This window comes from Ptychodera flava, chromosome 21 (assembly GCF_041260155.1).
Source record: "Ptychodera flava strain L36383 chromosome 21, AS_Pfla_20210202, whole genome shotgun sequence".
NCBI lineage: Eukaryota > Metazoa > Hemichordata > Enteropneusta > Ptychoderidae > Ptychodera > Ptychodera flava.
In genome coordinates, this window is record NC_091948.1 from 4,217,478 (window position 1) to 4,236,782 (window position 19,305).

The window sequence follows — 19,305 nt, forward strand, 5'->3', positions numbered from 1 at the left end:
ACATTGTGAATGAAAATTCAATTTTATGAAATATAAATATTGTAGAATCAGTAGACAGTCCCCTGTAAATCAAATAGGTGTGTACATACAGGTTCAGTAAGGTTGTACTTTCACTCGGCCGCTAGTTGACAGGTTCACAATCGATGTGATTGTGAGTGCACTGAACAGCTGGGACGTATGTGTTGTCATGCTGAATTGTGGCCACGGTTAGTGGTTTCTAATGTTAAAACTCGTTGAAGTGCAAATATGTGCATAAAACTACCCGTTAAAGGATGACCGGTCAATGAAAATACGAAAACTTTCCATGCAATATGCATTATTCACACCGACACGGCTTCATCAACTGTCCCCGTACTAAAGGAAGATGACACGCGTATTTTATTCAACATATTCGGTCACCTATTCGGTAATGACGTAGCGCACGATCTCCTTCAAATGTTTTACTAGCCAAGCCTTTTTAATGAGCTTACTGTTCTGACTGAGAATTTAAAATAAGTTCGAACTAAATTTAACTTATTCCAACTTAAAGTCGACCGTACATCGGTAGATCCTGCACGTAACGCTTGGCTGACGGATATAGATCGGAGCGCGGAGGGAGGGGGTGTGGCCCTATATACCGGAAGGAAGGAAGTAAACCAGTTCAAGTGACCTGAAAATGTACTTCCAGATGATTACAAGACGCGTAAAAGCTTGCGACGCTTGATCTCGACCAACATGCCACGATTTTCGTTGCTCGATAATCCGGTCCTACAATCTCTCCAAAACAAAACGAAAACTGCCAGGACTTTCTTTTGGGGAAAGTGTTGGGTCATATCGTACCGGGAAATTCCTGAAATATTACTAAAATGGCAAACTATCAGCTAAAATCGGTACTACAAGAACACATATAAATAAAGTTTAAAAAAATAATACGAGTCAATCTCTCCCGTTGTAACAAAGGGCCGCGACAGGTTTGCAGGGCGGTGCAAAAGCTATTAATTATAAGAAAATACAACAAACATTTTATGTTGTCAAGAGTTAGTTTTGTTCGTTTCATCTTGAGGTAGGAAAAATACAACCGATGTCGGCGCTGACATGAACTTGACAGTCATTTTTCACAAAGAACATGCATAAATTGCCGCGCGAGACAGGAAGTAGACAACGTGAGTCAAGAACAAGTGAATGTCCAACGCGATCGCGCGACGACAGCACAGTACACAGGTCTCGATCGGATAGCCTTTTTTACACAAGTTTCGACATCTTCATCTTGACTGTGAACTCTGGTAACCAGATTGTAACTGTTGAGACAACAGTATACGGTTAATCTACTAGTTAAACATTCGAAAATTGGATTTAAACCAGGTTTAGCAAAGATGTGGTTGCGGTTTTAAATTGCCGTCTCCGGTATAGAAATAAATACATGCACCACCACGGTGTTTGGGTCAATTAGGGGTAACTTTATTACTACTAGTCAAAAGTCTATATTCCACAGAGTGCCGTGACCACCCCCAGAAATGCTAGCAAGTGGCGAGATTACAGAGTTGTGGCTGCCAGGGTGGCCACTGGCACTACCACTATGTATTAAATGTTTCTGATAACTATATTGCTGAAAACGTCACGGTTATCTTCCATTCCGACGTCTTGTGCCCCACTTGCCAAAACTTTGAAAACGGTTGTTCACTCGAATTTAGGCTATCGCCGGGCAGATCATCCATGTAGCCGACACGAACACAAAGTGTCTGTTTAGCGGCTACCAAAAACTATTAAAAATAGTAAAGAATGAGCTACAAAATCACTATCAGTTTCGCTGGGAACATATTCGATGGCTTGTTACACAATTGTTACTAGATTTCAGGTAACACTGTTTACCACACGATGGATCTTTATTTAATACAGTAACCAATAGAGATAGCTGATTGATATCGTATAATAAGACAGGTGCCTCTACGGCGGTAAAACTAATAGTTTATCCCTATGTAAATCTCGGTCTCCCGAGAGTTGAAATGTCCGACTTCTGCATGGTCACCGCGCCGTGCAGTGTAGCGACATTGATATGATTGCAATTTCGTTTGAAGTTCGTTTACATGTATGTTAACGCAAATAAGGTGAAAAATATCATTGTTTGCCAGTATCTTGTTATACGGGACGAGATTGTGCTGCTCTTGTACTGCATGAACTTTGATCGAAGTGCGTTGGCCGTCTTTTGATTTTGAATGTCGAAAATTGCATATGTAACCTCTCCTAAAGCCTTGTGAACTGCGATTTGTTTGCATTTTTTCACGATTTTACTTTCTAACAAAAATAAGTTCACGTAAAATGTACTGATAGATGCGTAGGGAAGTTTTATTACTCACAAAATTTGTACTGTGTGTACAAGTTTGAACAATTATTATAAATAATGAACGGTTGCTGCTCTCATAAAATTGCCGCTGCATGGACGTGCATCTATGTGTCATAACCTTCCAAGAAACAAACATGATGTAATTTACTGATATGAGTAACACTGGATTCCCTTGTAGCTGATTTCCTTGATGTTCTGGTTGTAAGCTTTACTCTCTCCCTTACATGGCTAGTTTTTGAAAATGTCGGGAAATCAAAGACGATGTAAAAACTGCTCAATTCACTTGCTCATTCCGACATAAACAACAGTGTACTAGTTTATCAACATATCATGTAGTGAGTAGAATTCAAAGAATATCCATATGTCAGAACATTAAAATGAACACAATATGAGAAGATTCCTTTCACAAAAAGATAGATTTGAAACAGAGTACATATACCCTACTTCACACCTCGTCAGTCTTACGTCATCGACAAGTCACCCACTGCGTCAGCAGGCTTGACGTCATGGACGTAGACTTGTCAATCATCACGGAAGTCGCGAACATGTATGATCTGTCGGGTTCAAACGTTTCTGTGAACTGTAGAACATGAACAGAAATTCTCAGTATCGACAAAGAAATCGTCAAAAAAGAAGTTGAAAATCGTGATGCTAACGTAAACATAATTTTGTATCCACTTGTGCCATTCCATGTTGCAGGGTTGCGTCACCAGCCCTGCCACTCACTCTGCTGTGCATTGTTGGACTCGGGGAAATAGTCGCCGTCGACTAACAGCAACGTCTAACCATGGGGATACCATGGAGGTAGTAGAGAAGGAGTCACAACTAGGCGGAGATCAAAGGGACCATGTGTTTTGCCGCTGTTTGCCTTACAAACTACTCCATTAGCACCAACGGGACTTGCGAACGCGTTTTCTCGGATTTAGTCAACAAGATTAAGTTCGTTCGGGGTCGTTCGGGTGTTTCGGCCGTCCCTCGGCAGTTGATCTTCAAACATGGCGTCACGTGTCCCAGCGTCGCGTCGGGAAGTTCGAGTCATTCCACCGATTTTGATGTACACGATGTTAAAGAGGTCGAGGAACAGATAATTGAGGAAGGGAGCTTTTGTATCTGCAAAGGCGCGGAGACTGAGTTGATGATAGCTTGCGATCACAAAAAATGCCAAACATCGTAGAGCAGCATTGTTAACACGCCAACTTTTTCCAAATCCAGTTCTTGGTTCTTGCCGTGTTTTATCATGTTGTACTGGCATTAATGATAAGGTTAAATAAGAAAGCATAGCTTTTAACTGCTTCATCCATGACTTTTATGAATGGTCGCGATATGAAACAACACGTACGATGCATTGAAACAAAACCTCCATGGGGATACTAACATAATTTTAGTCAGAACTTGACTTTGAGCTTTAACTACTTGATCACTTCCCGACCTCCTTATACGAGAAAGAAAATCATCTAATTTTTACTACTTCACATATCTTTTGTGTCGGATCCACTGTCCACAGAATGTATGTATGTCGTGATTGTACCGGAAATATATTTGATCTTACATTACTCATAACCAGTCGTCCTGACAATCCTGACATACGTCAAAGTTTTTAAAAATACATTACGAAAATACTGAAAAGTTTTCTAATATTATGAAAAATAGTGTTGCAAAGTGTTGGCAATGGCATGATGGTGGGAGGCAACCGACAGCTATAAAGTTACAAGTAAATACAAATATATTTCGACACTGATATGTCCTACGATCTGGCTGGCAGCTTTATCAATCTGTGGCAAAGTGCCACGGATTTATATCGCGTTAGTTTCGTAATGTCGCAGCTACAAAACTAAACTTACAACATTCCATAGATAGCGCAGAATGTGGGCGCAGATCGATAGCGCAGAATGAGAGCGCAGTTTGATAGCGCAAATTGAAATGCGCTAGCGCAGTTTAGGGGCGCAGACTGCCGATTTCAGACCTCTCACATACCTGGTTCATCACCAAATTTCACTCATGGATAAATTATTTTGATGATTATTTAAAAATATGATTTTTTCAAAGTCATTGATTATAATAGTTCCCAGAGTGGCATACATTCCATTATACAGTACAGTAACCATGTTTTGAAAGCTGTGAAAGTACAGCGCCCTCAGTTTCCTGTGGTATATGTGCTCCAAACAATAGTTATCAGACATAGCATAAGATCAGTGCCCATCAGGTGCTACTAGCTGTGACTTTGAATAGCCTGAACAATTGCCTTTTACTTAATAATTCATCAGGCCAACATCAAGATTTGGGTTTTGACGGGAGACAAACAAGAGACGGCCATCAACATTGGTTACTCGTGCCAGTTACTGACGGAGGAAATGAACAAGGTCTTCATCATCTCAGGGGCAGAGAAGGACCAGGTGAAGTTTGAACTCAACCAGGTCTTGGAAGAACTTAAAAGTAAAATCGGCATCAAGGATGAAGACAGCGATGATGATGACGACGATGATGTCAGTTTCACGAAGAAAGATGCGGAACAGTTTCAAGGGATTTATGAATTTGCACTGGTGGTCAATGGACACAGTCTGGTGAGTGTTAAAGGGATTCTCATGCAACTTTTCTTTCTTGTTAATTTCAACTACAGTGATCTGTTCAAATGCCCAAATCGCATCAAGATACAGAGTGTACGGTCCTTTTGACTCAGCCTGTACATGTGTAGACTGCATTGTTATCGTTTACAAGTGAATTCTAGTCCAGAATGATCACGAAATACAAATTTTAAACAATAACAGTGCACTTTGCATGAATAGTCGAGCTGTTTCATCATGGTTTTGGGAGACAAACAAGAAACCATAGTGGACACTAAAACGAAAAAGGAAAATAGTGAAAAATAACAAGGATAGTACAGACTGAATATTTAGAGGGGACCACATTAAATATGTGTATATTTTGAAGTGAAATTACATTTGTACTTGTTGTCAGATACACATATGCCAGAGCATACATCTTATAAAGATTTCACCACAAAAAGTTTCGCAAAAATGACATGAAATGAATAACTTCCATTTCAGGCACACGCCTTGCAGCCAGATATGGAGAAAGATTTCCTGCAGGCAGCCAGTCTTTGCAAGGCGGTAGTCTGCTGCCGTGTGACACCGCTCCAGAAAGCCATGGTTGTGGAGCTTGTGAAGAAGTATAAGAATGCGGTCACACTAGCCATTGGTGATGGAGCAAATGATGTGAGCATGATAAGAGGTAAGAGGTGCCTTTCATTTGTTGCAATACAAACTCCAGGCTCTTTGAAGTGAAAATAAATTTGTTTGCTTCCCTAGGTAAAATTTCAGTCATTTTTCATGATGGTCTAGCATAATGATCATAATTAATGCATGTATAGAAAGTTGTTCTTATATTATCATGTAGCCTAAATATGACTAAACAGCCTGTCATTGAATGTCTAATCAAGACAATAATAGTCAAGCACAATATGCAAATACTTTAATTACATAACATAGAAATTTCTTTGATGAAATTTTTGTCATACTTAAATATGTGGAGATTTATTAGTTCAGTGACTAGATTGTCTTTGTCAATTTTAAAAAACAAAATACAGATTTCACAACCTAAATGGAAACATATATCAAAATACTGTCAAAAGATATGACAGTGTTCTCCTCTTATAAACCTGTGCATAAGAAATTATGAGGATTGGATGTGTAATTAATGATTATTTTATGTTTGTGTTGTTTTGCAGCTGCTCATATTGGCGTTGGTATCAGTGGGCAGGAGGGAATGCAGGCTGTCCTGGCCAGTGACTTCTCATTTGCACAATTTAGATATCCTTTATATCTACTCCAATCCTATGAATGTCAAAGGTCAACCAATAAATACGCCTATTGTGATTATAACAATTGTTTTTGTCAATCAGTTGTAACAAATTTTAATTCTGAAGATGACCAAGAACATTTTCAAGAGTTTCACCTCAGTATCTCCACAATGTTTGTTTTGTAGGAGAAATTCAATATTTTTCCACCACTGTATGTCCTGTTTGAAAGTTCAGTAAATGTTGAGACAGATGTGAATTTTTAAAAATCTGTCAAATCTTGTTAGTTGGCTGTGATTTGTCATAGTCTGTGGTTTGGTTTGTCATTTAGTGTGAATGATGGTTCATGAAAAAAAAGGATGGTAACATCAGTAATATTGCATACTATTAGGTGGTTACCTTCTCTTTTTCATGATGTGTTCACTGCATTTTGGCTCAGCAATATGAGTGACTGTGATTTATATCACATAAGAAGCTCTGAAATGAGCATATGGTTCCCTTTCCTTAGGTGTCAGTTGACAACAGGTGCCGTGCAGTCTATGCCCTGACAACCAGGAAGTTAACACGATTATGAAGCTGTCAGCTAGATCTTACAGTACAGCTGATCAGATCTCAGAGGCATTGAAAACCTGTGTTTGTACAGTGTGTGTACAGTATTCAGTTGGTCAATTCTAGGTACCCTGATGTGTCCTAAGTGAACTAAAAAACAAAACAAAACAATATAAAACAATGCAGTGTGAAAATGTTGTGAATAAGCATAAATTAATTTGTTTGTTATGAATTCCTTGACTCCAGTGTACATTTCTAGAGAGGCTGCTGCTTGTACATGGGAGATGGTCGTACGTCAGGATGTGTAAATTTCTGGAGTATTTCTTCTACAAGAATTTTGCATTTACATTTTGTCATTTCTGGTTTGCGTTCTTCTGTGGGTTTTCAGCACAGGTAAGCTGGATGGAGAAAGTGATACTGTACATTCTGTGGGTTTTCAGCACAGGTAAGCTGGATGGAGAAAGTGATACTGTACATTCTGTGGGTTTTCAGCACAGGTAAGCTGGATGGAGAAAGTGATACTGTACATTCTGTGGGTTTTCAGCACAGGTAAGCTGGATGGAGAAAGTGATACTGTACATTCTGTGGGTTTTCAGCACAGGTAAGCTGGATGGAGAAAGTGATACTGTACATTCTGTGGGTTTTCAGCACAGGTAAGCTGGATGGAGAAAGTGATACTGTACATTCTGTGGGTTTTCAGCACAGGTAAGCTGGACGGAGAAAGTGATACTGTACATTCTGTGGGTTTTCAGCACAGGTAAGCTGGATGGAGAAAGTGATACTGTACATTCTGTGGGTTTTCAGCACAGGTAAGCTGGAGGAGAAAGTGATACTGTACATTCTGTGGGTTTTCAGCACAGGTAAGCTGGATGGAGAAAGTGATACTGTACATTCTGTGGGTTTTCAGCACAGGTAAGCTGGATGGAGAAAGTGATACTGTACATTCTGTGGGTTTTCAGCACAGGTAAGCTGGATGGAGAAAGTGATACTGTACATTCTGTGGGTTTTCAGCACAGGTAAGCTGGATGGAGAAAGTGATACTGTACATTCTGTGGGTTTTCAGCACAGGTAAGCTGGATGGAGAAAGTGATACTGTACATTCTGTGGGTTTTCAGCACAGGTAAGCTGGATGGAGAAAGTGATATTGTACATTCTGTGGGTTTTCAGCACAGGTAAGCTGGATGGAGAAAGTGATACTGTACATTCTGTGGGTTTTCAGCACAGGTAAGCTGGACGGAGAAAGTGATACTGTACATTCTGTGGGTTTTCAGCACAGGTAAGCTGGATGGAGAAAGTGATACTGTACATTCTGTGGGTTTTCAGCACAGGTAAGCTGGATGGAGAAAGTGATACTGTACATTCTGTGGGTTTTCAGCACAGGTAAGCTGGATGGAGAAAGTGATACTGTACATTCTGTGGGTTTTCAGCACAGGTAAGCTGGATGGAGAAAGTGATACTGTACATTCTGTGGGTTTTCAGCACAGGTAAGCTGGATGGAGAAAGTGATACTGTACATTCTGTGGGTTTTCAGCACAGGTAAGCTGGATGGAGAAAGTGATACTGTACATTCTGTGGGTTTTCAGCACAGGTAAGCTGGATGGAGAAAGTGATACTGTACATTCTGTGGGTTTTCAGCACAGGTAAGCTGGATGGAGAAAGTGATACTGTACATTCTGTGGGTTTTCAGCACAGGTAAGCTGGATAGGGAAAGTGATACTGTACATTCTGTGGGTTTTCAGCACAGGTAAGCTGGATGGAGAAAGTGATGCTGTACATTTTCAGTGATATTCTTTTATCAAATTCATGAAAGGCAAATGTGATACTCATTTGTTTACATGACCTCTACATGACCCCTACATCCTGGCATTTTGTTGGTGTGAATCAATTACTTTGAAATGAAAGAGAGTATAGAAGCCAGCCACAAATGCGCTGAATTCTGTACTGAATTGCTAATGGAGTTTATTTTGAAATGCGTACTTTTCTCCCTGCAAAATTCTGAATTTTGAAATTTACCGCATCCCATCAAATTTACTAGAATGTTAAGTCTGATGCATGTAAGACTTCTCAAAATGATCCATTGATACTGGATGTGATGAAAGAAGTAATGCAGGTGTTGTCATGGTTACTGCACAAACAGGATATTCCCATTCTGAAGCAGTCAGGTCTTAACTGATAAATGTGTTTTGCCAGACTGTCGTGATATTTCTCTGACAAGAAAATTAAGTTTGTGGCAAGCAATGGAACTACAATAATATTGAAAGTTATTTTGATATCCCCTTTTGTTTCACATCAGATGCAATCATTGAAAATAATTCAAATCAAGATTTGCACATGAATGGTTTTGATTAGGTTATGGCATCTGTACAAATATGTAATGCTTTAAAGTATTGTTAACTTTGTCGTGACTGAAAAACCAACGATTCACAACATGCATAATGGCAGAAAACTCTCTATTATTTATCAGATCTTGGCGAGTTGGATTAGATGGAATGTATTATTAGCTACTATAGACTATAGTCTATAGAAGCTATTGGGATGGGTATCCGTCCGGCGTCCGTCGTCAGTCTGTATGTATGTATGTATGTATGTCCGTTTGTGAGGCGTCCGTCCACTCAAATATCTTGAGAACCGCAGTACTTACTGATTTGATATTTGTTGTGTAGATGAAAAATATGATTTTGAGAAACTATTTTTTTTAATTTTTTGATATTGTTGAAAATAGGCAAATTAATGCCAAAATAGGTGTTTTTGGAAAAAAATCTTCTTCTTCATAACCGCTGGTCAGACAGCTTTGTTATTTGGTATACAGGTCCCTAGGGATAACCCAACTTAGATTTGTTCAAATTGTGATGAAATATGCAAATGTGTATTTTTAAGGAATTTTTTTGTCATTTTTGGTCAAAGTTTGACTTACATTGTATGTAATTCTTGTACTGTATAAACCCTATCAATTCACCCAGAAAAAAATAATTAATATGATTTTAAATAATTGAATTAATTAGGAAATCATCAAAGCCAAAATAATTTTAGTGTGAAATTATCAGAAAATTCAACTTTTTTTGACAGTTCATAGTGAAATGCTTACCATCTTGGAGGATTAAAACATGTAAAGGCAACTTTCCTGAATCCCAACTTTGATATATTCTGAACCACCATTTATGTTATCTAAAAGAGAATTGCTCATAATAGTTTGTCATGATAGGGTGGTCAAATAAATAGAGATAGAGAAAGTTCTAATTTCCATTTATGGTTGACTTTGTAAGGATAAAATAAGATTACTTTTTGAGGAAAAAAATAGAGTGGTCAATTAAAAGAGTGATCAAAGTGATAGGGGTTTTATGGTAAAGCTGGGCTGTAAGATTTCTCATGTGCTATTTATAGCAATTATGCAATCTGTGTAAACAGTGCAATGAAAGTGTAACATGATTCCTTATAATGCTTTTGATGACCTTGAACTTCTTAAGTTTCAAACATTTGTCTCTTCAGTGTGCTTTCTCTGAGTACGTACAGTCTCAACTTATTCAACAGGACTTACTTACAATGTTAATTTGAAAGTTAAAATGTGCTTGGTTAATAGGATGAAAATACTGATATTAAAAGATAACCAACTCAAGATTCTGTATAACCTGACAGATATGCTGTTTTTTTTATGACATAAATCTTGATTTAAGCAAGTCTTGTTTACTTTAATTAGAATGTAATTAACTCTTGTTTATTTGCTATTATAGACTAATGTAGTCTGATGAAATATGCAAATCTGTATTTTTACAGAATTTTTTTCCATTTTTGGTCAGGCCATCCTGAAATGAGCTATCAAAGATATCCACCTTCTTCATCAATACATGTGTCACAAAAGGTTATTCTCTACATAACATAGCAGAGCTCTGTCAAATGTTGAGTCGCTTGTTTTTTCAAAACCGCTGGTCAGACAGCTTTAATATTTGGGTTACATGTACATGTCCCTAGAATGGCCTTAGTGAGATAATTTCATACAGTCAGGAAATACTTAATTTTGTATCCATGTCTATAGTAGCTTCAGGGACTTTGGCCCTATGTTTTGAGTTTTTGCATAGTGTGTATGATTTTAAAAAATCACATTTTCACGTAAACATAAGAAAGTTTGCAAAGAGTAAAACAGAAGTTACACATGCATGGATATGTTTTATCTTGATAATGCCCGTAATCCAGCAATACTTTCAGTCATGTTTGCTAGAGAAATTCTAATACTGTTCAGATACACATGATTAGATTCAGAAAGCAAAGAAAGATATTCAACCATTTTGAAAAATATACGATACATACATGTCATCTTTTACATTTGGCATAAAATATTGATTATTTTTCTCTAATATGCTTTCATTCTTATATCCTTTGTATTCTTACAGGCTGTGTATGATCAATATTTTATATCTTTATACAATATCATATTTACATCACTACCTGTCATAGCATTAGGTATTTTCGACCAGGTGAGTTTTGCTTTAAACAGGATCATTTTGGTAAATGTGAAAGAAATTTAAGCTTTGACATAAGATGCCAAAATTATATTTATTTTGTCAGTTTTAGAGATAATTCATTTTGTGCACCTTCTCTCTACTTTGAGTATCAAGATTTTTTGTCACCTCAAGTAGTTAAATCGATACAGCCTAGAGACCAAGTCCAATTACAATGGCACAATAGTGTTTCCTTGGCAATGATATTAAACAGAAGTAAAATATGATCTTTAAATTATTGAATGCTTGTTCATTTCCTCTTTATTATACTAGTATACCTCCCTCCCTCCCCCTCTCTCTCTCTCTCTCTCTCTCCCTCTCTCTCTCTTCTCTCTCTCTCTCTCTCTCTCTCTATATATATATATGTATATACACACACACACAATATATATATATATATATATATATATATATATATATATATATATATATATATATATATATATATATATATATATATATATATATATATATATATATATATATATATATATATATATATATATATATATATATATATATATAACAATACCTTGCTCTAACAACCATCAGTAGTAAGAATTATCAGTTTTAATGAATGTACAATGTGACCCCCAAGAAGGCTAGTCTGGATTCAAATTCCCTCATTTGAACGAACACCTCAGTTTCATGAACATGGTCGTTAGAGGGAAGTTCAGATGTCAATTTATGTTTACATATCTATAGCTAAATGTTTTGTCATAGTTTTTTGGCACAGGAGATTGTTTTGTGTGATGATTGAATTTACTTCTTAATATCTTTCATTTTCTTCTTCCTTGAAATTTCAGGATGTCAATGCTGTAAACTGCGTCAAATTTCCAAAATTGTACATCCCAGGCCAAAAAAACCATGGTTTTAATCTTTGGGTTTTTACCCGGAGTGTCATTCATGGCATCTTGACGTCACTAGTTTTGTTCTTTATACCATACGGTGAGTTCTTGACATTTGCTATTTTGACTATAAAGAGTTGTGAGAATCCATCAAATTATTGGAGGAAGAAATTGGTTTGTTCAATAATCTGATTTAGATTTTGTAATCAGATTCAGATTGTACGATTGAAATTGAGAATTCACACAAAGATGACTAATGAAAGAAAGATTTTGTCAACTATTCTTATTGAAATTCAACTCAAATATATTTGAGAAATCCGGTCTCTTCACACTGTTTACCCATTCAGATTCTACATGTGCATGTGAGGGATTCCCTCAATATCTGTTCAGAAGAATCTGTTCATGCAAACTTTCAATCAGGTTCAGATTCTGCGTACCTGAGGATTCATAGTATGATTCCCCTGTGAAATATATTTATTAACCAATTCACAAAGTCGAATCCCATGTGATTCTACTCCTGATCCAAATGTGAATGCAAGCAAGTTATATTTTGATAAATTAATCTCCCATTGTGGGGCTTGCATTGCAAGTATGAAGCTTTAGTGTATTAAAGAATATTATCAGTACACAGTAGTTAAAACACACATTTATCACTATACACACATTAGAAGCAGTAAAATATTATGAAAGGGTCCACTGGCAGGTTGCTGATAATATGACCTGTGTCAGAGTTAATAATGTAGGCCTACATTGTGTGTAGCAAAATTTGCCTTGAGTTGTAAACAAATTATTTACAATGTGTCAACAAGCACTTCACAGCAATGTGACAATAGGGATTGTGAAGGGTGTCATCAATGAATTTCAGTCAGTATTGTCACTTTTGTTCTCTTCTTCTTAATTCAAAATCACTATTGAGTCGGTCAAAAGGACAGAGATGATAATTCATACAAAATAGCTTTGATTTGTCAAACTTTGATATGAAACAACAATGCTGAATTTTGCCCAAATGGTTCATCGTAGTTTTCAGATAAATGGTGGGAAAGAATCATCCAAAGCAAGGCGATAATGAAATTCATCGAAGGACTGAGTCAAGAAGTGTAACTCTTGAGTGATTCCTCTCTTGCAAAGGCAACTTTAAAATGAAATTTTGTTATTAAGAAAAGCATTGACTTGTATTACAAGTATGATAGCTTTGTAATGACTAGACTTTTTCTAATGTGCTTTCATTCCTATGGTTGCTTGCCTTATTCCAGGTGCCTACCTAGAAAACACTGCCCCCGACGGAGACGTCGTTGACAATCAGAGCTTGTTTGGGTGTACTATTGCCACGTTACTGGTTACAGTAGTCAATCTACAGGTATGGACGTCATGTCTGCTTTCATGCTTTCAAGCTAAGTACACCTAGTTGGTGTTTCAACATGCTTTTTCGCGGAGTTGAAAAGAAATTTCAATTGCAAACAAAAAATTAGTGGACAAAAATAATCAAAAGTAACAGCTACATGTTCTAGCCCTTGAATTTTTTTGTAAATTGCAAAATCTACCGCATACATTACTTTTTGGAATGTTTTAATCCCAAGATATCTTATAAGTCATCTTCAGACATTTGTGTGTATTTATGTGTGTATATGCATGTAAATGTATGTATGTGCTTTAAGTTTCTGAGTTCTAGCCACCAACAGAATGTGTTTTTTTCATATTTCAGATTGCTTTAGACACTGCCTATTGGACTGTATTGAACCATATCGTCATCTGGGGCAGTATTCTGGTGTATTGGGCAGTGATATTTCTCATGTACTGCGAACCACTCTACGAGCTCTTTGGTACAGCATTTACATATGTAGGCACCGCAACGAAGATGGTCACAGTACCCTCGTTCTGGTTCACTCTTATACTAGTGATTGTTCTCCTTCTGGGTCCTGTCGCTGCCAAACGTGCCTTGATTTTAGATGTCTCACCGTCCCTTGCAGATAGAATTAGATTATGGCAGCAGAGAGGGAAACAGAAGGCATCAGATGTCCAGCTGACAAAGATCAAGAAACGTCCATCCACATCACGTCCAGGCTCAAGCTACGCATTCTCGCACCAGGAGGGTTACGGCGCCCTCATCACATCTGGCAGGATGGGTTCAAGGAGAGGGAGGAGAGGGGAAAGTAAAGAGAAAGAGGAAGCTAAGAATAGAGCAGACAGCAGAACTGAAAGCAAATCAGATAGTGCCACCGAGAGTAGAACACATGAAGATGAGGATGCAATGAGGGAAAACACCCCAATCCAAAATCTTGAAGATGGAGTCATAGAAGATGCTGACGATTTTGAGGAAGAAACCACTCTGGAGGAGAGACCGAACAGTATCACAAGCAATCACAAATCCTGACTGGCGGTGGGGCTCAGACCAAACAAAGTTTCTCCATCACCAAGTCCACCTATAGAGGGCAGTGTTCATGACTCGGCTGTGAGTCTTGAACAGAAAGATGTGCCTGTAACCAGACTTTAACATGTCTGATTAAAACACAAAATCATGTGATCGATGCCAATTAATTTGTAAATATCATGCATGTTTGACAATTCTCATAATAAATCAACTTGTTTATCACATTTCTCACTTATATGATCTTCCATCGTTGGTTCATTTATATTCCTGTACTGTCTTCTTTACTTTTAATATTTTAACTTTTTTCCGTTTTAGTCTTTCTTCACACCTGTATAGTGTGTTGTATGATATTTGCAGTTTTGGCATTTCCCTGGTTGGTTTAATGTGTATATAGGGGACACAGAGGAGACTTTGGTTAGGGCTCCATACGGATACAGTGGAATAATGGTCCACTTGCTTTATTGTAAAAAGCACAAAATAATATCAAATGTGTGGGCTTTCTCTTTTACTGTTGCTTTGCCAAGAGGGATGTACAGTGGGCAAAAATTTCATCTTTTATATTTATTTATTTTTTAATTTTCATTTTGTAACATTTTAATCTTTTTATTAGCCTTGTACATGTATTTAGATTTCTGGAAAGATTCAAGCCGTATGATTGTATCGTTTTGTGTTTTATTATTCATATAAAGTCAGCAATTATTGTTAAATTTGATGGTAATATATTACCTCTGGAAATGAATGTATGTGATCTCCACACTGCCAATAATTTGAACACAAAAACAGTTCTCTTCAGTGAATATGCTATTTGACCAATTATGCTAACATTCATTCTAAACATGAATCGACCAAAAACAGCGCCCCAATAGTTTGGGTAGACACTAAGGCTGAAACTTACTGTGTGAGAATCATTCTTATGTAGGCTGACAAATTTGAAACAAGGGGCTTTTGAGCTTTGACTTGACGACAAGGATCGGACTACTTTTAGCCGATTAAGGGGTACAAAAATTTCAGAGGCTGAAGGTTGTGTTAAACATATCTTTAAAATAGCGCATGTTTATAGTTTGGTGAAATGTGTAAATAGAATGGTAGGAGTGATTTCAGAAACAAAGGCTTGTGTCAGAAATTCATGTGAATGTTTCCGTTTGATATTTCACACCATATGCCATGTAAATGCATATATGGTTTAACTGCTGGACAATACTAGAGTTGAAGAGAATTCAGTTGTGCGTTAACTTTGGAGTTTCCGTTCCAAAATCTCAAAGTTTAGGTCCAGTACAAAATTCAGTATTCCGTTTTTTTTCCATATCTTGGTTCCACCAAAAGTGAAGCTGTTTTTTACCTATGCAATAATGATGCATGTTTTGGGTCTCAGTGCTGTGGTAGAAAATTTTGTAGCAACCATCTATAATCACTGAATGTTGAGAACAGTCATTTGGTTGGAAGCAGACGTATTCTTCATCATGAAAGTTTGTTATAAGTATGTAAATAGTACGACTCAGAACCAGCAATAATCAGTGACTGTTGTGATGTAGGCTGTTTCAGAAATCTTTTTATCAAGTCGTGCATTGACAATAATTTTCAGCATTTGCATCGTATACCAATGTCTTCGATCATGCTTGTTTGATGTAGTCCACTTTCAGAGACGTGATTTTCAAATTAATTCCAATTTAGCATGAGAAATTACACCAAAGCAGCTTGTCAGAAATTATGAGTATGTGACAAAACAATGACTTCTACTTGATACATGCTTCCTTCCGGAATACTTTTTCATTTCTGAGAATAGTTCAAGAAACATTCCACTCCAAGTTCTTTCAGTTTGTGACGTAAAGATTTTTAAAATGAGGAAACATAATTTTCCGCCCAATTAAATCTCCCTGTTAACATATGATAAACACGATGCACAAGTAGTGAACAATTTGTGATGTCATCACTGACCCCTGGTGACCTATGACATCAAGTAGGATTTCACCTCCAAACAACTTTGTGATGTCATCACTGAAATCCTTTAAAACTATGACTCAAGGTGACCTATGACATCATGTAGGATTTCACCTCTAAACAGGTTTGTGATGTCATCACTGAAATCCTTTAAACTCTGACCCCTGGTGACCTATGACATCATGTAGGATTTCACCTCCAAACAGGTTTCCAAGGGTAAAAACAGTATCTTCAAGATAAACATTGTATGTTTGATTGTCATTTTTTGTTTATGTAATGTATACGCTTGCAACTTTCAAAGGCAATTAGCAAGGTCTTAATTTCCAGTCGGTTACATTTTTAATGGATAGGAGAGGGTATTTAACATGAGGTTACGTCATATGTCAGTTGCAATATCACTATCAAAACTTAAATATTGTTATGTAGAAATATGACAGATCATGTTATATCATAGGCTGAATCCCAACTTTAATTTTGCCAAAAGTTTTTGATATCTTTAGATGTACGTATCATATGTAAATATGTATAGTTCTCCCATTGCATGTTATTACATATCCCACACAAGGAGTCTGTATTTTTATATTTGGAAAATATATATTACCAGTTTTTGTCTTCATATTAGATGTCTTAATTCTTCCTACTTTACTGGTCTTTTTGGTTAATACTAAGTCATGTTCAAGTTTTGTAGCTTTCTTGCTATACAGTGGCATTGATTTGGGAAATTTTTATTGACTTTCTGATCGTTTTTTTCATGGAAAGTGTTTTGACTGTAGCATCATGCTCTAGGATAAAGACTTGTGCTGTTTTGCATACATTTACCACCCATCAGCAAATCGTTTCAGTCGGAGCAGCAGCAAGGATTTGTGATTGGTCCATCCTTGTCACATGCTCCTTATCTCTCCAAGATGGCTACGTGGAGTGACTGTTCGACTAAAAGCAGTTCAGTGGCAACTGTGCCACCAGTTCAAGCTGGTTAGTTCCATCTGTCAGGTTTTATTCATTTTGAAGAACAGAGAAATCAACAATCGACGCTTTGCTACAAAACATATGCCAGAAACCGCACACCTTTCTGACAACTTCAACCGTACTTGAGTTGGTATATCCACCAAATCTGTCGTATGGTCATGTCCTGTTGTAAGCCAAAATGAAGCTCAAACTAGGTTGCTTTGTTGTCACTCCGACTGTACAAGTTACTGCTTGAACAGATTGCAATATCATAAAAGAAACATGCTTGTACTGTATTTTTACAATTCAATGCATTTTCAACCACAAGAGCACTTTCCAATTTCCATGTCTTTGATTTAAATTTATTTTATATTATTAGTCTTTCATTCAGTGCAAATAGTGAATTTTCAAATCTGTTGATAACAATTTTGACTGCCTGATGTACAATATGCTCGACAAGAAAACTGACATCTATTTTTCCACATGGAATCTGTACAGATCAAAACAATATAGCAATAGCTTTGTCAGATGTGTGTCTATCATTCATTATTTGTTTTACATTATGAGTCGATCCTGGCCACCAAACTTAAAAAATTTGACTGCCAGTATTTTGTCTTTGATTAGTAGATATGTACCTACATTGTAGTCTAATCACATTTCAGTTCTGAACCGCCATCTGCAGGGCATAATGATATTTTCTGGATTTGAACTGCATTATGGGAAGGCAAGGGAAAACAGAATTTTCCTATGACCCCATCCCCCTAAAACATTTGTCGTTTTTCACTGATATGCTCAGGATGTTACGTGAAAATATCGTCACAAATTTTGAATACTTTTAACTAAATTTCAAGCAGATTTTCAAGTGATCTGGACATGAAAATGTCTAAAAAAGTTTTCCATATCTGTTGCGTCCTTCTTGATTGAATTCAAGTACACAAACATCCAGAAAATACAATATTATGATCTTTTGCACGTACATCGCAGTTTTAATGATATTTCCATGGCAGAGAAAGAAATATCTGTGTGCATCCTTCCTGATTAAGTTCAAGTACACAAAAATCAACCAACTACAACACGATGATCTTTTGCACAAACATGGCATGACAGAGGTACAACGAAAGATTCAGAGAAAACATTTATTTTGTAGATGACAATAGTTTCCCATGTATAATACCAGATTCATTGGACATTACAATCCTCACTCGATGGTCACACCTGAGCGTTTACATCAATTCATTTTTTACAGCTGTTTATATAGATATATTATATGAATATACAGGGTCTATCCTATTTTTCTGGTCTACTGTGAAAAAACCCAAAAACATTCTATATGACTGAGATTGTAATCTTTATTTATAAGTGCAAAAGTTGTAGTGTCTTCATCCAATTACTATTTTACTGGAATAAAAAGCTGATTCACCATGGCAACTGAATAATCCTGTGTTTCTTATTAATGTGCCCCTTTTTGTGACCCCTATGTGACCTTTATACCTCATTGTAATGATGGTACATGATAAAGAGAGTCCACCATTTTGCTGAGAGAAAATTGCAGTTTTTCATGAGAATACTGGCATGTAAATACAGCAATTCAGTTTAGAATTCAGTAAATGACGCTATTACAATTTTCAATCAATTTAATCCATTCAAATGAAAAAAAATAGCAAATTCAAAAGATACATGACTAGATGCTGGCATGCTGGATATTCCAGCATCTCAAAATGACCAGGACAGCATCAGAATTTTGCACAAATTCAGAACTAGACAGAACATGATAATTTTAAGCCTCAAGTATTTTTTTCAAGTAGAAGAATATCTTGACCAGCTACCACATCTTAGAGACTAAAGTTTTCAACTTCCAAACATCAATGTGAGGTATGTAAGGGTTTCTCTTGATATGATGATGAACTTGTTGAAAAGTGAGAAGTTTTAAGCAATACTGATACTTTACAGGAGAGACTCCATGCTAAGTTGTTGGCGGTAAAGTTAGATTGTTAGGTAGTGTGAATTTCAATATGCCCCATCAGGATATGTAATGAATCAAACAATCCTTT

General features: G+C 36.8%; 1 protein-coding gene across 2 annotated transcripts in view; it reads left to right on the forward strand.

Annotated features, from left to right (window-relative positions):
- The window catches only part of LOC139121150 (phospholipid-transporting ATPase ID-like), a 105,489-nt gene extending 86,811 nt beyond the window's left edge, over positions 1–18,678 (forward strand). For both annotated transcript variants that reach the window (XM_070685823.1, XM_070685822.1), the window contains 8 exons: positions 4,585–4,881; positions 5,365–5,548; positions 6,045–6,126; positions 6,914–7,055; positions 11,048–11,131; positions 11,962–12,103; positions 13,257–13,360; positions 13,706–18,678. In XM_070685823.1, the coding sequence (XP_070541924.1) occupies positions 4,585–4,881; positions 5,365–5,548; positions 6,045–6,126; positions 6,914–7,055; positions 11,048–11,131; positions 11,962–12,103; positions 13,257–13,360; positions 13,706–14,374 (1,704 nt within the window). In that variant the 3' untranslated portion in view covers positions 14,375–18,678. The remainder of the gene's footprint in view (positions 1–4,584; positions 4,882–5,364; positions 5,549–6,044; positions 6,127–6,913; positions 7,056–11,047; positions 11,132–11,961; positions 12,104–13,256; positions 13,361–13,705) is intronic.
- The last annotated feature ends 627 nt before the right edge of the window (positions 18,679–19,305 follow it).